Source organism: Psammomys obesus, unplaced genomic scaffold, assembly GCF_907164565.1.
Source record: "Psammomys obesus unplaced genomic scaffold, mPsaObe1.curated_primary_1811, whole genome shotgun sequence".
In the NCBI taxonomy this organism is placed as follows: Eukaryota; Metazoa; Chordata; class Mammalia; order Rodentia; family Muridae; genus Psammomys; species Psammomys obesus.
The window spans coordinates 18,024,154-18,042,636 of NW_026596051.1; the positions used below are offsets into that span (position 1 = coordinate 18,024,154).

The window sequence follows — 18,483 nt, forward strand, 5'->3', positions numbered from 1 at the left end:
CGTTTAGCATCACTCACTTATTCTCCATATACTATGAGTCTCTGAATTGCTGCCACTGCAGAAAGAGGTTTCTTTGGTCAAGGTTGACAGCTGGGCTAGTCTGTAGGTATAAACACAAGAATTAACTCTTTTTACTTATTTTGGTTGGTTTTTTGAGACAGGGTTTCTCTGTAGCCCTGGCCATCCTGGAACTCTGTAGATCAGGCTGCCTCTGCCTCTCGAGTGCTGGAACTAAAGGTGTATGGCACACACCTGGCTTCTAAACATAAATATTTAGAACACGTCTACTTAACAGTTGTAGACTGTTATCCTGTGTCCTTTCTGTCACTACTGCACCAGTGGTCATAGTTTGCCTTCTTTGTCTATATTACAGCATTCTGGGTCCAGTGCTTAGTAAGACCAGTGATGTCATTTCTTCCCCAGTGGCCTGAAAAACACCTTCTGGCATTATGAGAACTAGCCAGCCAAGAGGAAAGTTTTCAAGTCATTTCTATCTTGATTTCTCTATGCAACCAAAGTGTGTTATATCTTCAGCAATAGAGTCGTAATACCATCTAGTTACATTGGGCAACCAAGAGCAATGGAAATAGCCTGTGTTGTTTGGGTGGGGAGGTGCTTTTGGGAGCTTCCTGATTAATAACTTGTAAGAAGGTATCCCATGTTTAGCATTGAGAATTTCCACTTCATAGTCCGTGTTTCCTGGGGACACATTGTCTACTCATGCACATAACCTATGTTGAGGCTTCTTTAAAAAATAGAAACTTATACTTTTAAATTATCTGTTAAAGTAGTGAGTTTTTATACATGTCCTTTACATTCTGTAAAATAACACATAGTTACTACATAACCCAACAATTGTGCTCCTGTGCATTAGCTCTGGAGAAATGAAAACTTAGAGTCACATGAACACCTGTATGCATATGATCAGCAGCTCTAGGGTAAAAGCCTCAAACTGGAGTCAGTTTAGAAGTCCTCAACAAAAGCTGCTTAGCTACCAGAAGGAATTCAGCTGCTGATACCTGCAGCAGCTCAGATGAACAGTGAGGATCATAGGCCATTGAGCAAGCTGCTCCCTGCTGCCTGCATAGTGTATGGTTTTACCTATGTAACATTTTTCTGTAATGTCAGATTTTTGTTGGTTTAGTTATTGTTTTTTTTGTCTCTGTTTCCCCCTGTGGTAAAATAACATTACATAAAACATAACCATTTTGAGTAATCAATCTATGATAGTGAAAACACAGTGTTCTGTTGTCACCACCAGCCATTTCTGTAACTTTTCTCTTTAATATTGCTTTTTAAAGTACATTACAGATTTTCATTTGACACATTGTAATTGTGCATGTTTATGAACAGGGTGGTTTTTTAAAATAATTTATTTAATTTTTACTTTATGTGGATTAGTGTAAAGGTGTCAGATCCCTTGGAATTGATATTATAGACAGTTGTGAGCTTCCATATGTGCTGGGAATTGACCCCAGATCCTTTGGAAGAGTAGACAGTGCTCTTAACCATTGAGCCATGTCTCCAGCCCCAGGTGATTTTTGAATTACACTTTCTAGTACCTACCTTATGCTGCATTCAGCTGACTCATTAGCAGGAAAAGCTCTGGTATAGTAGTTCTTTTCTATGATACAGGCTATAGGTATCCTAGGCCTTGACTTTTTAGTAAAACATCACTTGTATGTCAAAATAAAGCTTTGTTTACACAATAACATTTCCGGTGGTAGCAATGAGTTTGTCTGCTCTGCTGACAGATCCTTTCACTTTAAGCTGATATTTCCATACTTGAAAATGGGATAATTGTGAGGACTGAGGAGGTAATGTACAGCTCCTATCTCTTTCTCAATTTGCCAGCATGACAGAGGTGTTGGTTCTTTGCATGTGACTCTTGCGCTAGAAGGAGCTGGATGGATGAGAACTGTTTGTTTTTAGTCACTACCTCCAGGGAACCAGGTTCATGGCAAGTTTTCAAGAAGTACTTTTTAAATGCATAGTTAGTTATAATCTGTATTTTGTTAAAAGTACATCACTTTTCATGCTTTCTACTTTTGTTTTTCAAGTTCAGTATTTTTTTTTTCTATGTGCCAGATTCATGCTTTAGAAACTTGTTCTCTTTTTATTAGAAAAAAATATTGCAGATAGGCTGGGCTTGGTGGCCCACACATTTAATCCCAGCACTTGGGAGACAGAGGCAGGAGGATCTCTGTGAGTTTGAGGTCAGCCAGGTTTACATGAGTTCCAGCACAGCCAGGGCTTCATGGTAAGACCCTGTTCCCAAAAAACCAAAACCAAACATAAAAGTATGGGCTACTGAGATAGTGAGTGAAAGTGCTTGCCACTATTCTGAGTTTGCTCTCTGGGACTTACGTGGTGGAAGGAGAGGACCAACTTCCTTCCACAAGTTTTCTACAGCACACACACACACACACACACACACACACACACACACACACACAAATAAAATGTGCATGTATAATGGTGTGTAAAACTTGGTCACCATTGTTAGTCAGAAAGCACTCAGAATCCTCTTCCTCCAGTCTTTTTCCTCCCTTTCAGCACTTTTCTGCTCTGCTGTATAGTTTTACCACAGAAGTAAAACAGTCTTGATGGGTTTTTCTTGCTTTTTGGAGACAGTAGTTATGACAGAGATTAACTTGGCCCTGAGCAAATTTAGCACATATTTAACCATTGAACTTCACCCACAGTGCCTATTCAGTTTTGAATATCATAGGACTCCACCTATTCATACTTGCACATGTATGTCAGAGCTCTTTTTAGTTAGTGTTGTTGGTTTAATATTTACTCATTTAGTCTATTTTGTATGAATATACCTTGTTTTTCTCATCTTAGATGTATGTTTGAGTTATTAAGTTTTGACAGTTAAATGCTACTGTGAGCATACCTCTTCCCATCCTGGCTTATCTTGTCCCTCACAAAATGATGCTTTTTAATGAGTAATTCCTCATTTTGGTGAAGTCCATTTTGTCATACTTTTCCATTATGGTAATGCTTTTGTTTCTTTTGTGATGAATTTTTCATCAACCTGAGATCATGAGTTGTTTCCTGATCATGTTTCGTAAATGACATATTGATTTGCCTTTCCCATTGAAGTTGGCAGTATATTGAAGTTAGTTTTTGTGTGTGCTGTGAAATAGACTTCTTGTTTGTTCTTCCAATGTGGATACTTCCTGACTCAGCAGTTTCCTTGTTTGGTGTGTATCTCCTCCCTTTTATTATTAAGTCCTTGTTATTAAGTGAATTTACATTAAGTAGGTTCCTTTTTTTAACTATTTATTAATTCTTTGTGAGTTTCACATCTTGTACACCACTCCTACACATCTCCCTGTCCCCTCATACCGCCCTCTGCCCTTGCAACCTTCCACCTGTTATACAGAGTGAGTTTCAGGGCACCAGGGCTACAACAGAAATCCTGTCTTTGGGAAGAAAAGAAAAGAAAAACCTTTCTGAAAATGTCCCAAGTGTGAATGTCTCTTGTGTAAGGATAGGACTTGGCAAAAATGAGAGAGCAACTGATGAGGAATTAGAAGCTATGAATTTCTGCCCCAGTCTGCCAGGCCTTCTATGGGTGGTATAGTGTCTAGACCTTAGTCTTGCCCTCAGCATAGAGTGCGTGTGTGTGCGCGTGTGTGCGTGTGTATGTGTGTGTGTAGGAGGAATATTTTCAAATTCCTTGAGTGGTCCTGTCTACCCTCTCACTGTGGATGACATTTTTAAAAAATATTTTTATTTTTAATTAGTTGTAAATATACATTTTTGTGTAGAGGTCTATGCACATGAGTGCATGTGCCCCGAAGAAGGTTTGGGGTTCCCTATATCTGGAGTTACAAGTGGTTGTGAGCCACCTGATATATGTCCTGGGAACTGAACTTGGGTCCTCTGGATGAGCAGCAAGCACTCCTAACCACTGAGCCATCTCTCCAGCCCCTGTAATCACATTTTAAAAAACAATCAGTGTAATTCTAAAGTTAAGAATTTTGATGAGATTCATATTTTTAGAGTAGTTCTTAGATTTAAAATTTTGTTTCAGTGTGCCATCAAGCCTGGATTTTACATGCCCTCACAATTGTGAGCCTGTGTAGATTGCTTCATTGCACACTTAGAAGAGAAACTTGTTTTCAATTTGAAGATGTAGTTTCAAGTGGTTGAAGAGCCAGGCTTGTTTTTACTGTGCTGATACAGTTCCTGCTCTGAGCTATGCAGTTCCTTTTATTCATTTTACTTTTCATGAAAAACAAATCAGTCTGACTTACCTCTAAAAGTGTATCTAATTTCATAAGAAATGAAATAGCTACCATTTTTGTTCTTAAACATCAGGGTGTTTTGTTTGTTTGTTTGTTTTTTCTTGGACAGAATGAGATAGAAGAGAGTTATTTCAGACTGGGACCTAGGCCAGGTGTGGTGGCAAGGGCTGCAGTTCTAGCACTGGGGCAGGGACCTTGAGGGCTAAGCAGTTCTTTCCAGGCCAGCCAGGAGAAAGAAAAGAGAAAGCAGGGGGAGTGGTGCTTTACAGAACTCATTTGGAAGATGTATGCCCCAAACAGTTGCAGGCTTTACTATTTCTATTTCTCTTTCATCACTTTTAAATTAGAGTTTAAAGGGCCAGGTTCCCTACAGATTGGAGAATATTGGTGAAGGATGAGGTTGAAAGGTAGCCTGAGGTCACATTAATTTGTTGTTCTGAGACAAGCTCTTGCTATGTATATCCCAGGCTCTTCTCAAATTCCTGATTTTCCTGCCTCAATCTCTTGAATGCTACCAAGTTATAATGTTGGGATCTTGTTGTAATTGACTGAGAAGCCTGTGCTAGAGGCCCTGGCTTCTGAACCGCAGAATATATCAGAAGGATTTTCACCTTCTGATATTCCTGGTTAGTGTACCCCTCCCTGTTCTGAGGGTGCCTTCTGACCTTCCTACTTTAAATAAGAATATTTGGCATGCTAGGAGGAGATACTTGTTATAAAGCCTTGGGTGCTCTGGCCTGCAGTTTAAAACTGGTACCCTGAGAGATTGATTCTTAGAAGAGGTACTGCTCTTAGAATGTACAGTGTGCCAGAGTACACATGTGTAATGGAATAAGAAAAACGGAACGATATCACTATCAGAGCAAGTAGATGGTTTACTTCTCACACAAAGCAGGTACTAAGTAACTGTTGTTTGAATTTTAAGTCAGACTAGCAACTATTGAGAACTTTTTATACTAACAAGATTTTATGGTGATTGTGATTTAAGGAAAGGTTAAATTTTCCCTGAAAGGGTTTAGCATGCTGGAAAATAGTTTGGGAAAGAGTAAAAAGAAAACTGGAGATTTGTCTTTTTTTAGTTGACTGTGATACTTTACTCTCCTGATTTTGACAGTAACATCTTGGTAATGAGAATTTGTGAACAAGTGATCTTTGTATATGTGTTTGTATTTGTGTGCGTGTGAGTGCACATGCCATGGAAGTTAGAGGACAACTTTGGTGAGTTGCTTTGGTTGCATTAGTCAGGGTTCTCTAAAGGAACAGAGTTGAAATTGTATGTGTATATAAGTCTTAGTTACTGTTCTGTTGCTGTGATGAAACACCATGACCAAGACAACTTATAAAAGGAAGCATTTAATTGGGATTTACAGTTTCAGGGGGTTAGTCTCTTATATCAGGATTATGGAGTCAGGCCAGCAGGCTTGGTGCTGAGAAGTAGCTGAGAATTCACATCTGATTGGCAGTTTGCAGGCAGAGAGAGAGAGAGAGAGAGAGAGAGAGAGAGAGAGAGACAGAGACTAGGCCTGATGTGTGTTTTTCAAACCTCAAAGCTCACCCCAGGGACAGACCTCCTCTAACAAGACGACACTTCATACTTCCTAGTCTTTTTCAACCAGGTCCAGTAACTAGGACCAAACATTCCAACATATGAGCCTGTGGGGGCCATTCTCATTCAAAATATCACATTATATATATGTGTGTGTGTGTATATATATATATATATATATATACATACACACCTTTTTTAAATAAGGTATTATTAGGGTGGTTTAAAAGCTCTTGTCTGGATAGTCCAGCAATGACTTATATCCTTATAGAAAGGCCAAGAATTTAATAGTTGATCACATTGGATGTCTCAGCAGTTCCAGGCCGGTGCTGGTGTCCTGGAAGACTCCTAGAGAGCGGTGGATCTTAGTGTATGTTCTGAAAAAGTAGGTTATAACACCAATGAAGGAGTCCTTTGGCAACAGGATAAACCAGTGGTTCTCAACATGTGTCATGACTCATTTGGGAGTTGAATGCCCTTTCACCTAAGACCATCAGAAAGCACAGATATTTACATTACAATTCATAACAGAAGCAAAATTATAGTTATAAAGTACTGTACAACGAAAATAATTTTATGGTTGGGCTTCACTATGACATGAAGAATTGTATTAAAGGGTCAGAGCATTAAGACTGTTCAGAACCACTGTGATAGATAAATTTGTTATTGAGAGTGAGGGCATAGGGGCAAAAAGTAAAATCCTTTTCTTTCTTCCATGTTCATTTATGTGAGCTACCACCTGAAGGGGTGACCCAGATTTAGGGTGATCTTCCTACTCCAATGATCCAATCAAGAAAGTCCCTCACAGAGGTGCCAAGCTGCTTGGGCTTTGATTCTGTATATAATAGCCAACTAATATTAGCCTTCTCATTGGTCCTTTCCTTTCTGTTTTCTACCCCTCCTTCCTCTCTTTGTCCCTCTCCACTCCCCCATCTATCCATCTAACTGGCCTGTGAGCTTCCAGGCAGTTTTCCCATCTCTGCAGAGGAGTGTCCTACTGTATTACAGATGTGTCCTACTTTTAACATGGGTGCAGGGATCAAACTCAGATCATTGGGTTTACAGGCCAGATACATTTACTCATTGGGCCATTTCCTGGCTCTTCAAGCAATTTTCTTACCAGACCAAAGAATTTGAGCTCAGGACCTTTGGGATAAAGCTTTATTACTTCTGCCTTTCTTTGATCTCTTGGTTTTAGAAACCCAAATGTAAAGTTAGGATCATTGTTGTTTATCTTCTGAGTCTCCAACGACTCACTTAGGAAACTAGAACTGATAATTTCTGTACTGGGTTCTCCTACATCCGTCATTTGCTTCTTTATTTGATGAGCTTTGTAGAATACTATACACTGTGGGTACTGAGTGCCAGTAATGCAGATACGATGTAGTCCCTTCACCCTCACTTCTGGGGCTATAATCTAAGGAGCACTGCCTGAAGAAGTGCCAGCAGGATCTGAAGAAGGGCCATTGGTAAAGAAGAAGGCTTCCCCCAAGGCACCCAGTGCCTCAAACTGTGACAAAACAGCAGAATCCTGAATTTTTATTTCATTGTTAAGATTGGTGTTGCCTATAATCATAGTTTGATAAGCTTGACTAAGTAAATCCAAGGTGGCAGGCCATGAGAGTTGATATCGTATTGTTTGTTGGTAACTTTATTCTTTGGGGTTATCTCACGAAGGAGGGGGAAGAAGAATGAACAGAGGAAAACTTTCTGACTCATTTGTATTACTTCAAAGAAGTAAGCTAAATGTTCCATAGGCCTGGCTAGTTCATCAAACATGTAACTGGTGTGTAGCTGTTGGTTTTTTAAATTTTTTTTAAATAATTTTTTAATTTTAATTTTGTATTAGTGTGAGAGTGTCAGATCCTCTGGAACTGGAGTTACAGACAGTTGTGAGCTGCCATATGGGTGCTGGGAATTGAACCCTAGTCCCATGGAAAAGCAGCCCATGCTTTTAACTGCTAGGCCATCTCTCTAGTCTTTAAGTCTTTTTAAATGTGTGTATGTGTGTAGTGTTTGTATGGAGCTATACGTGTGTGTATGATTGTGTTCTAGAGTGTGGAGGCCTGAGATTGATGTCAGGAATCTTCTTTGATCATTTTTCTATTTTGTTCTTTGAGTCAGGGTCTCTCAGTCAAACTCAGGCTTGTGTTGCTAGCCAGCTAGCTCAAGGACTACCCTCTCCACCTTCCACAGCTAGAATCACAGGTGGCTGCTACTGTCACCTTGTATTTAAATGGGTTCTGGGGAGCTGAATACTGGCTCTTTTGTTTGTACAACAATTATTTAAAACTAGTAAATAATTTTCAGGCCTGATTTCTTTCCCCTCTTAAACTTTTTCTAGTAACCACTTCCTCCATGATTCTTCTAAGTGATGCAGCTCCCCTCCCCCATACAGTACATATTTTGTTTGCTTGGTTGGTTTTTGTTTTTGTTTTTGTTTTTTTTTTTTTGATAGGGTTTCTCTGTGTAGTCTTGGCTGTCCTGGACTCATGTTGTAGACCAGGCTGGCCTTGAACTCACAGCAATGCGCCTGCCTCTGCTTCCTCGAGTGCTGGGATTACAGGCATGCACCTCTACCCCCGGTTCCTTTACAGTAATTTTTAACTATAGAAAAGTTGTCATGTTGACATACTGCTTCTGTCAACACATGCCTCATAAACTTGGCACAGCCTGAAGGGACCTTGGGAATCCCCTTTTTAGGACAGCCAATAAGTCATGATAGTCTTTCTTCTTGAGGGTAGTTGAGGCCTGCTTCTTTGGGTAGCCATATCATGGTGGATTCATCAAAAGTACATGTTGTCTGAGTTAGCGGAGTCCCATCAGTTGGAATTGAGAAAGTTGACCCAGAGCACAGGGACTTGGTTAATTTCACCTTTTGGCTTGTTGCCTTTTAGGCTTGGATATTCTGCTTGGATTTGAGGTTACTGAAAATCTCAGATAATGAATGTTTCTTTCTTTCTTAATTTTTTTTAAAAAGATGATCTTTTATCTTTAAAATTTATGTACATTAGTATTCTGCCTGCTTGTATGTGTGAGGTCTTCAGATCCCCTGAAACTAGAGTTATAGACAGTTGTGAGCTGCCATGTAGGTGCTGGGAATTGAACCTGGGTTCTTTGGAAGGACAGCCAATTCTCTTCTCTTAACCACTGAGCCATCTCTCCAGTCCCAGTGAATGTTTCTATACTAACTGTCATTAGATTGTAAGGCCACTGAGTTCAGTGTTGTCAGCTTTCTTTTTATTACTACTTGGCACCAGTGTAACATGGCCACATTGAGGCATGTATACATTCAGTTCATTTAAAGCCTGGGACAGATTTTCCCTGGGCAAATCAAAGGATAATGGGTTGGTGATTTAGTTTGCTTCCTGAAATGCTTAAGGTGGTTGTTCTCTAAGCACCCTGTTGGCTATCTTAAAGAAGGGGAAGTCTAAGCTGCTGCAGCAGAGGCTTTAGTACAAGTGGCTTAGAGAAGAAAGCATTTTATTTCTCATAGTATTTTCTTTACATTGTGAGAAATGTTCTTTTTAGTGTAAAATTCTGAGATTTGACTAATGCACCAATCCCTATGACTACCATAAACGAGATTCATAAATTTACTTATAAGGTATGCATGCACATGTGCAAGTGTGTGTGTGTGTGTGTGTGTGTGTGTGTGTGTATGCGTACCTATGCACAAAGAATGTGTGTGGAGGTCAGAGGACAACTTTGGGAGTTAGTGTTCTCTACTGGGCTCTAGGCATCACACTCAGGTCCTCAGGCTCATATAGCAAGTACTTTTTACCACATGAGCTGTTTTGCATTCCCCATAATCAGGATTTAGATGGGTTCTGTCACAACTCAAAACTCCTTTTGCTCTTTTGCTATCTTCTTCTTATCCCTGGAAATTACTGATCATATTTTCATTTTATAGTTTTGTTTGTTCTAGAATGTTCTAAAAATAGAACCACCCTTTGTTGGTCTTTGGAGTCCTAATTTTTTTTTTTCCTCCAAGTTTAGTGCATCATGATTGGCCCTTGTTTCCTAGTAGTACTTACTTCCTTTTTCTAGATAAATAGTTTTCCATTGTTTGGCTATTGCATTTCGTTTATCTTTTACCAGGTGAAGAGTGTTTGCTAGATTTCAGTTCTAACATTGCTGCAGTGAACTTCTTATGAAGATGGCTCGTAAGAAGATGGGTAGCCTGTGCTTTTAAAGGTCATATAGAGACCCAAGATGCTGTTCTGCACTCTTCATATTGTCTTTATCTATCTAATTGAAACCTGAGTGTTGGGAATGTTTGTTTTGATTGGAGACAGCTAGGGCAAACACATGCAATAGGACTTCTGTATATCATTGTGTTCCCAATCCATCTAATCAATCCCAACACCAAGTAATGTGTTTGTTGCTAAGTAAGTTTTGGTGGGTGTTCAGCAGTCTGCAGCATGACTTGTCAGGAAAAATCCCTTTTAGGAAAGACATGAAGGAGACAAACACTCTCAGACCCTGGTACTGACAGATTGTTTATTGGTGTAACCCTCGGACTCTGGATCTTTTCTGTGCTGAGAACCCCTACACAGTCTTCACCTTTAGCTTTACCTTTTATGGGGCTATCTTGTCTATTTTCTTCCCTGCCTGATTGTTGGCATTTCACTTCTCCCTTTTTTTTTTTTTTTTTAAGAAGGGTTTATTTATTTTTTATTTATATAATATTTTGTCAGCATTCTGGAAGACAGCACCAGATATCATTATAGTTAGTTATGAGCTGCCATGTGGTTGCTGGGACTGGAACTCAAGACCTTTGGAAGAACAGTTGGTACTCTTAACCACTGAGCCATCTCTCCAGCTCCCCCTTTTTTTTCCACATCTGTGAGCGGTGTATTAGGAAGTTGAGCTCATCTGTCATCATCACTCCCAATCCTCATGCTTTTTTGTTCCCAGCATGGAGCTTATGTTTCACTACTGGTAGCTAAAAAGTACTTAGGAATGAATGAAATATAGAAACAAAGTAGTCACTTCAGTGCATGTTCATTTCTTTTTCTTCTGACTTTTTTAGAAAGAAGGAACTCTCAGCCACCAAAAAGGACCGTGTAAGCCATTGTCTAACAATATGTGAAAACATCGTGGCACAGTCTCTCAGGTAATGTTTTTTAAAATTTATTTATTTATGTATATGAGCGTCCTATTTGCTTGTGTGCCTGCATGACAAGAGAGCATCCGATCCCCTTCTAACTTAGGTCCTCCAGAAGGGCATCCAGTGCTCTCAACTGCCAAGTCATCTCTCCAGCCTTATTTTTTTTTTTTCTTTTTCCTTTTCTTTTTGTTTTCTTTTCTTTTTGTCTTTCTTTTCAAAGATGTTTCTCAGGTAATTGTATTTGGAACCTGGTCTACAGAGCCAGTTGCAGGATGGCCAGAGCTATACAGAGAAACTGTATCTCAAAAAATGAAAAACAAACAAGCAACTAACTAACTAACTAACTAAATAAATAGATAATTTATAGATAAATAAATTTATAGATAAATAAATCAATAAATAAATACCGTATATTTTTGCTCTTAATGCATTAGCATGTCCTTTGAACCTGTAGCTGTCTTTAAGAAGTTTATTTAGGCATGTTTTTCCCCCTGCCTGATTGTTGGCACTTCACTCACCCCAACGTTTTTTGTTTGTTTGTTTGTTTTCCATGAGCAGTGTAAATGTGGTGTGGCCACATGCTTGAAATCCCAGAACTTGGCAGGCTGAGACAGGAGGATCCTGAATTTGAGATCAGCCTGGGAAACATAGCAAAAGTCTACATCAAGAAAAATCCACTTAAAATAAGGGTGCTTTTACCACATTTCTAGCTGTGCTGTAAGAGTATCTGGGAGTATCTGGGCTCTGTAATGGGTAATGTTTTCTTCTATATGAGAATTTTAGCCATACGATAATTGAATGGCGGGTTGGTATTTAATTTGTACTCTTTTAAGTTTTATTTATTTTAATTTTATGTGTGAGTGTTTTATCCATATCTATATATTTTCTCCCTGTTTATGCCATAAGAAGGCATAAGAGACCATATGAAGGCACTGGAGTCCCTGGAACAAACATGGTTCTAAGTTGCTACACTTTTTGTAAGAGCAGTAATGATCTTATCCACTGAACTCTCTCTCTCTCTCTTTTTTTTTTTTTTTGAGACAAGCTGTCCTTTGACCCAGGATGACCTCAGATTTACCATATAGCAAAGGATGACCTTGGCTTCCTGATCCTCCTGCTCCCACCTCCCTATTGCTTGGATTATGGACCCAGTCTCTTGGTTAGAGTTTCTATTGCTGTGATGAAATACCATGTTGAAAAGCAACTTTTGCTTGCATATCCATGTATCAGTCTGTCACTGATGAAAGGAAGGGAAGAACTCAAGCTGGGCAGGAACCTGGTGACTGGATCTGATACAGAGACTATGGAGAGGTGCTGCTTACTGGCTTGTTCCTCATGGCTTGATTAGCCTGCTTCTTATGGAAGCCAGGACCACCAGCACAGGGGTGTTTCCATCCACAGTGGGCTGGGCTCTTCCCCATCAATCACTATTTAAGAAAATACCCTGAATGTTTGCCAGCCTATAGCTTAATTTTATGGAGGCATTTTCTCAGTTGACATTCCCTCCTTTCAGATGAATTTAGCTTGTGTCTAATTCGACAGAAAACTAGTCAGGACACCTGGCTTTAGAATATAACTTAAATATAAAAATACACCTTAAATAAAACAAAAATTCAACTTGGGAAAGGGAAGCAAGTCCCTTCTTTGCACCTCCATGCTCTCCTCTCCTAGTCACTTGTGCACCATCATGGACTCCAGTTACCAGGACAATGAGAAGTGTGTTGTGCTTTAATCCTATAGGATTTTACTGTAACAGCTATAGCAGTGATGAAAGCAAAATAGGACATTGTCACCTTCCAAACTGGCAAACGAAATCAGAATTTTTGTCAGAGGAAAGACATTTGGGACCACAATAGAGACAGATAAAAGTGCTGGCTTAAAACCAAAACCTGACCACAACAAAAATCAATCAGAAATGCATAGAAGTATAGGAAGCTACTGCTTGTAACAAGAACAGTTAGCCAATGACCCAGAATAGGTTAGCACTGCAGAAGCACCAAAACAGTGTAAGAAACATTAAAACAATGTAACTATTTTGCGTGCTCAAAAAGCAAAAGGTTGAGGGTATGGGATGTACAAACAAGACTTGAAAAAGGCTAAGCCCGAACTAAAATAAGGAGACAGCCTACTTCTCATAGGAAATGCCTGCCAAAATCCAGGGAAGTGCCATCTGTAAGGCGTGCCCTCCTCCTCCTCCTCCTCAGTAAAAATCTCTGTCAGATGAAAAGGTGAAATAAAGAGGTTTTCAGACATAGCATAGTAAAAATATCCTTTGTCTGACAAGCAGTGAGTTTAAGACATTTTTCAAAGATTTATTTGTTTGTTTGTTTGTTTATTTATTTATTTAACATGTGAGTACTCCATCTGCATGTACACCTGCATGCCAGAAGAGGGGACCAGATCTCATTATAGATGGCTGTGAGCCACCATGTAGTTGCTGGGAGTTGAACTCAGGACCTCTGGAAGAGCAGACAGTGCTCAGTTTAAGACATTTTAAAGGAAGTGTTTCAGTCAGATAGAAACTGGTCCAAATAGAATCTAGAGTTACACAAAGGATTGAAAACCAGTAGAAATAGTATCTATGCTGACAAATGAAGTAAGCATGAGAGATTTTCTCTTTTTCCTTTCTTTCTCTCCTCTCCCCTCTCTTTCTCTAGAGACAAAACTTTCTCTTATGTACTCATCTGGAACTAGTGGTGATCTTCTTGCCGCTGCTTCTTGAGTGTTGGGATTACAGATGTGTGTCTGATGCTTGCAGCAACAAGTACTATGATCTTGTTCTTGGTGAGATTTAAACAAAGGTTTAGTTAACCCATAGGGAAACATTTACATACCCAAAGTACTTAATAATATTAAAATCCAACTTGGTGAATCATAAATACATAAGGGTTAATTACAGTGGTATGGGTGAATCGTTATTTATAAGAGCATGGATGACTAAAGGCAGTGCATCACCAAAAGCCTACCCTGGCATGGGTGATAGCTCACTAAAGGTGGGACCCTGAAACTCTCTGTACAACTTACACCTAACATTACTGAGCAGTCCTTACTATTTATATAACCTTGGTGTCTTAGTCAGGATTTCTATTGTTTTGATAAAACACTGACCTAAAGCAACTTGGGAATGAAGGGCTTATTTCACCTTATACTTCCATATCACAGTCCATTGCTGAGGGGAGTCAGGACAGGAACTGATACAAAGGTCATGAAGGAGTACTGCTTACTGGCTTCCTCTCATGGTTTGCTGTGTCTGCTTTCTTATAGCACCTAGGACCACCATCCCAACAAACTAAGTGCTCTGACATCAGTCATTAGTTAAAAAATACACTATAGGTCAAACTGGTTGGGGCATTTTATCAATTGAAATTCTCTCTTTCCAAATGATTCTAGCTTGTATTAAGCTGACATAAAACTATCCGGCACCCTTAGGACAGAGAGTCATTATGAGTCTGGTAAATTTCAGGGACTTCCTGAGACTTCTGACTTGCTTACTTCCTGAGTCTTTGTTGTTGTTTTGTTTTGAAATAGAGTTTCTTTATGTAGTCCTGGTAGTCCTTTAACTTGCTGTGTAGACTAGGCCAGCCTTGAACTCATAGAGATTTCCTACTTCTCCCACTTGTGCCACCATGCTCAGCTACTTCCTGAGCCTTAATATGCCTTTTTCAGAATTCCCCAACTCTGAAAGAGCTTGCTACACAATGTAAGTCTTTAATTTCTTCTTCTTTTTTTTTTAACATTGATTCGTTTTATGTGTTTTTTAACATTGATTCTGTTATGTTTGGGAGTGTGTATGCAACACAGTACTTGTGTGGAGGTCAGAGGCCAACTTTCAGGAGTTGGTTCTCTTTTCATGATGTGTGTTCTGAATATTGAAGTCAGGGCATCAGGCCTGTTGTCAAGTTACTTGCTGACGGCATGTAGAAAATAATATTTTGGATAGGTTGTTAAATAATTAACCTTACCTGTTTCTTTTTAGTTTGATGCCACTAGGAGGAATCTTGAGCTCCTAAAAGGCTAGCTGTCATTAGCCTTTTATTTTGGTACTGGTAAGGCTAATGCCTGAGAGAAAGTCTCTAGCCTCAGACTTTCCCTCCTTAGCTCCTAGTTTATTACTTATTCCTTACCGATAGCGTCTTTGGCATTGCCAAGTGCCATGTCTTACTTCTTGCTCGGTATATGTTGAGCATTATTGATACCCTTTTCTTTCTCATAGGTTTATGGATGTCTTCACCTCCTTTTGAGACAGTCTCATTGTGTAGCTCTAGCTGACGTAGAACTCATAGAGATTACCCTGCCTCTGCCTCGCTGGTCCTAGGATTAAAGGCACAGGCCTTTAATGTGAAGGAGAGGGAGACTATGTAGATCAGAGTCCTGTAGATTATGATCCTGGGAACAGTCTGCTTTTGATGTTTCAGGAATAGCATATACTGTTCCTATGCCATCAGGATTACCTCCAGAATAATCCTTGTGTTACAGGTTTGAGATACTTTAGAGTTACACTCACATGGCCCACCAGCCTCTCCTTCTATTGGGTAGGCTTAGCTTGTTGGATCACGACATACCAGACAGGTGCTGTCAACTAAACTTACTAAAATATTTCACAAACAGTACCCAGATTCCAGTTATTATGATACCAGTATTCTGTTTCTTGCAACAGAAAAGCCTTGTTAGCCTGTGGCACCTAGTGAAATGTGCTTGTACCTTGAAGCATATTAAAAGTAAGATTAAAAGGAAATTAAAGAGATGTATTAAGGAGATGGCTTACAGGTATTTCAAGGCTTCACGGATACTATCTAAAGGTAAAAGTAACCTTTTTACAAAGCATATGGCTACCTGGGATTTGAAAATCCTATAGAGTATCTCTTAAGGGTGTTTAAATAAAATCTAAAACCAAGAGGGAATCAGTATCAATATGCTATTTACTGCAGTCCACCTTTATGCAGGCATCCTTAAATTTTATATGATGTTCTTTCTTGTTCCAGATTGTCTTTTAGATCCCTCATTGCATATTGCCATCAGGTCTTCTAGCCCCTCATGACTGTGACAATCTCTCTCTCTCTCTTTTTAACTTAGAAATTCTCCAGAATTTCAGAAACTCTTGGGTATTGCTATGGAGCTGTTTCTGCTGTGCAGTGATGATGCGGAGTCAGATGTCAGAATGGTAGCTGATGAGTGCCTCAACAAAGTCATCAAAGTAAGAGCCCTGTGCTGGTGTGCTCCTGGGATTGTTGTGAGTTAAGAGAAAAGGCTTTCAGTGGGCATTCTCTTGCTTTGAGTGAAGCATCCTCATGATATCTACATATTTTCCATTTTGTGCATGTGGCTTGGAGGACCTGCACCCTTATAATATATAGGTCAATTCTGAAGGGCGTCTATGTGGCCACTGGCTGCCTATTTCTTAAGAAGAGTGTCTCTGTGGGCTCCCACTTTTGTTTGGGCATTGCTGGGAGAACCTCAGACCTCTGAGGTATCTTATTGAGAATATTTCTAGGTAATTATAGGTTATGTCAAGTTAACAGAGCTAACTATCTCTCCTTAGTCTCTATATACCAGGTGCTGCATGTGACTGAAAAGGAGAGCAGGGTCATCTTCTCTCCATAATTTTGACATGCCATTTTATAAGAGAAAGTTCTTAGGGACAAGAGTAGGGTGCCCTTTTCTAATGTGGATTTTGTTCCATTAACCTTGATTGAGGATACATGGTCCTTATGTTTTAGTTAGGGTTTTATTGCTGTAAAGAAACGTCATGACCATAAGAACTTTTATAAAAAAAAAATATTTAATTGGGGGTGGCCTACAGTTCAGAGATTTAGTCTATCATTTTGTGGGAAGCATGGCAGCAGGCAGGCAGACATGGTGCTCAAGAGGTAGCTGAGAGTTCTACATCTGGATTGGCAAGCAACAGGAAGAAAGAGTGACACTGGGCCTGGCTTGAACATCTGAAACCTCACAGCTCATCTCCAGTGACACACTTCCTCCAACATGGCCACACCTCCTAATAGAGCCATTCCCCATGGGCTTGCAGGGCCATTTTCAGTCAAACTATCACACCTCATTTCTCAGTGAGCTCAGAAGTGCACAGAGAAGGTCAAGATATGAGCTGTGAGGACTGGGAGACTTCCTAGCTGACAGTGAGACCTGGGGTAGGTCAGGAAGTGGGGGCTGTGAGTATCCTTGCTGTTTTTGAGGTTCAGAACTTCCAGAAAGATGAATCTGTATTTCCTGCTAGAGAGAGGGGCTCAGATCCTGTAAGTACAGCCTCCATACCCTGCTTACTTAGAGGGCATCACCTTAGCTGCCCAGGTAACCTAGGGAAGACTGAGTGCTTACTGTGAGAGCTTTACGGTAATCTTAATTTGATGTTATGTAGAATTTGATTGTTGTAAATGTTAGGTTCTTTTTCCTTCTGTTTTTATCGTAGTAAAGACCTGTATTTAGAATATTCTGTAATTTCTATTATATTTACTTTTTTCTTATATATTACTTTTCCTTAAAATTTGAAATTTTGGTTGCCATTTAGCTTTGTGGGTACAATTTAGAACTATGGGTAGAATGTGTCTTCTATAACAAATCTCTCCTGTTTCTTCTCAGGCTTTGATGGATTCTAATCTCCCAAGGCTACAGTTAGAACTGTATAAGGAAATTAAAAAGGTGGGTCTTTGTTCTGCATTATTGAAAAATTGATACTGTTTTACTGTTGAGGATAAGATTTTATCTTTTAAATTATTAAGCAAAACTTTTAGAAGGAAATGCCATTTGTTGAAGTGGATTTCAGTTTTTTTAAAAAACATATTCTCGATTTTTATTTTATGCAAATTTAAAGCATCAACTTAAGTTTAAAAAATATTTGTTTTATTTTATGAGTATGAGTTTTTCTTGCATGTATATTTCTGTACCATGTGTTTGCAGTGCCCATTGAGGTCCTCTGCAAGCACAGCATATGCTCTTAACCTTTGATTTATCTCTCTAGCCCCTGCAACCTTCTTTTTTTTAAAAACAAACAAAAACTATATTTTTACAATTGAAGCCCTCTGGACCTTAAAAGTCTCTAAAGTAGTTGCTATCTATTATATACATTTAATTGGGATTTTTCTCTGAAAATTAACAAAGAAAATGTTTACCGCTCCAAGAGAGGATCAAGCAGCTCTAGTTCTATAGACTTAGCTGTAGAAAGTGCACTTGACTCTTAGACGTAACAACACTTGTTAACCCTCTTAGAATGGTGCTCCTCGAAGTTTGCGTGCAGCCCTATGGAGATTTGCCGAGCTGGCTCACCTGGTTCGACCTCAGAAGTGCAGGTAAGTTGTACCTCTGTATTATTTTTAATTTATTTATTATTTTGTTTGGTAAATGGCTAGTCCTGCCTGTCTTGTATGTCCCAATGCAGATATCCATCCTTGAGAGATCGTTCTTGTCCACTCTTAAGTTTCTTATCTTTGTTTCTTCTGGTTGCTGTCAGCATTCCTTTCTTATATTTCTTTCCTAACACCCATTTTTATTAGACATATTATCATACCCTCTATTAATGTGCTTCTTTTTAGTCCATTATTCCCCAAGAGACT

At 39.3% G+C, this 18,483-nt stretch overlaps 1 protein-coding gene across 2 annotated transcripts in view; it reads left to right on the forward strand.

Annotated features, from left to right (window-relative positions):
* Positions 1-18,483, forward strand: part of Htt (huntingtin) — a 143,701-nt gene that overhangs the window by 6,030 nt on the left and 119,188 nt on the right. For both annotated transcript variants that reach the window (XM_055624231.1, XM_055624232.1), the window contains exons 2-5: positions 10,844-10,927; positions 15,995-16,115; positions 17,513-17,572; positions 18,140-18,219. In XM_055624231.1, coding sequence (XP_055480206.1) covers positions 10,844-10,927; positions 15,995-16,115; positions 17,513-17,572; positions 18,140-18,219 — 345 coding nt within the window. The remainder of the gene's footprint in view (positions 1-10,843; positions 10,928-15,994; positions 16,116-17,512; positions 17,573-18,139; positions 18,220-18,483) is intronic.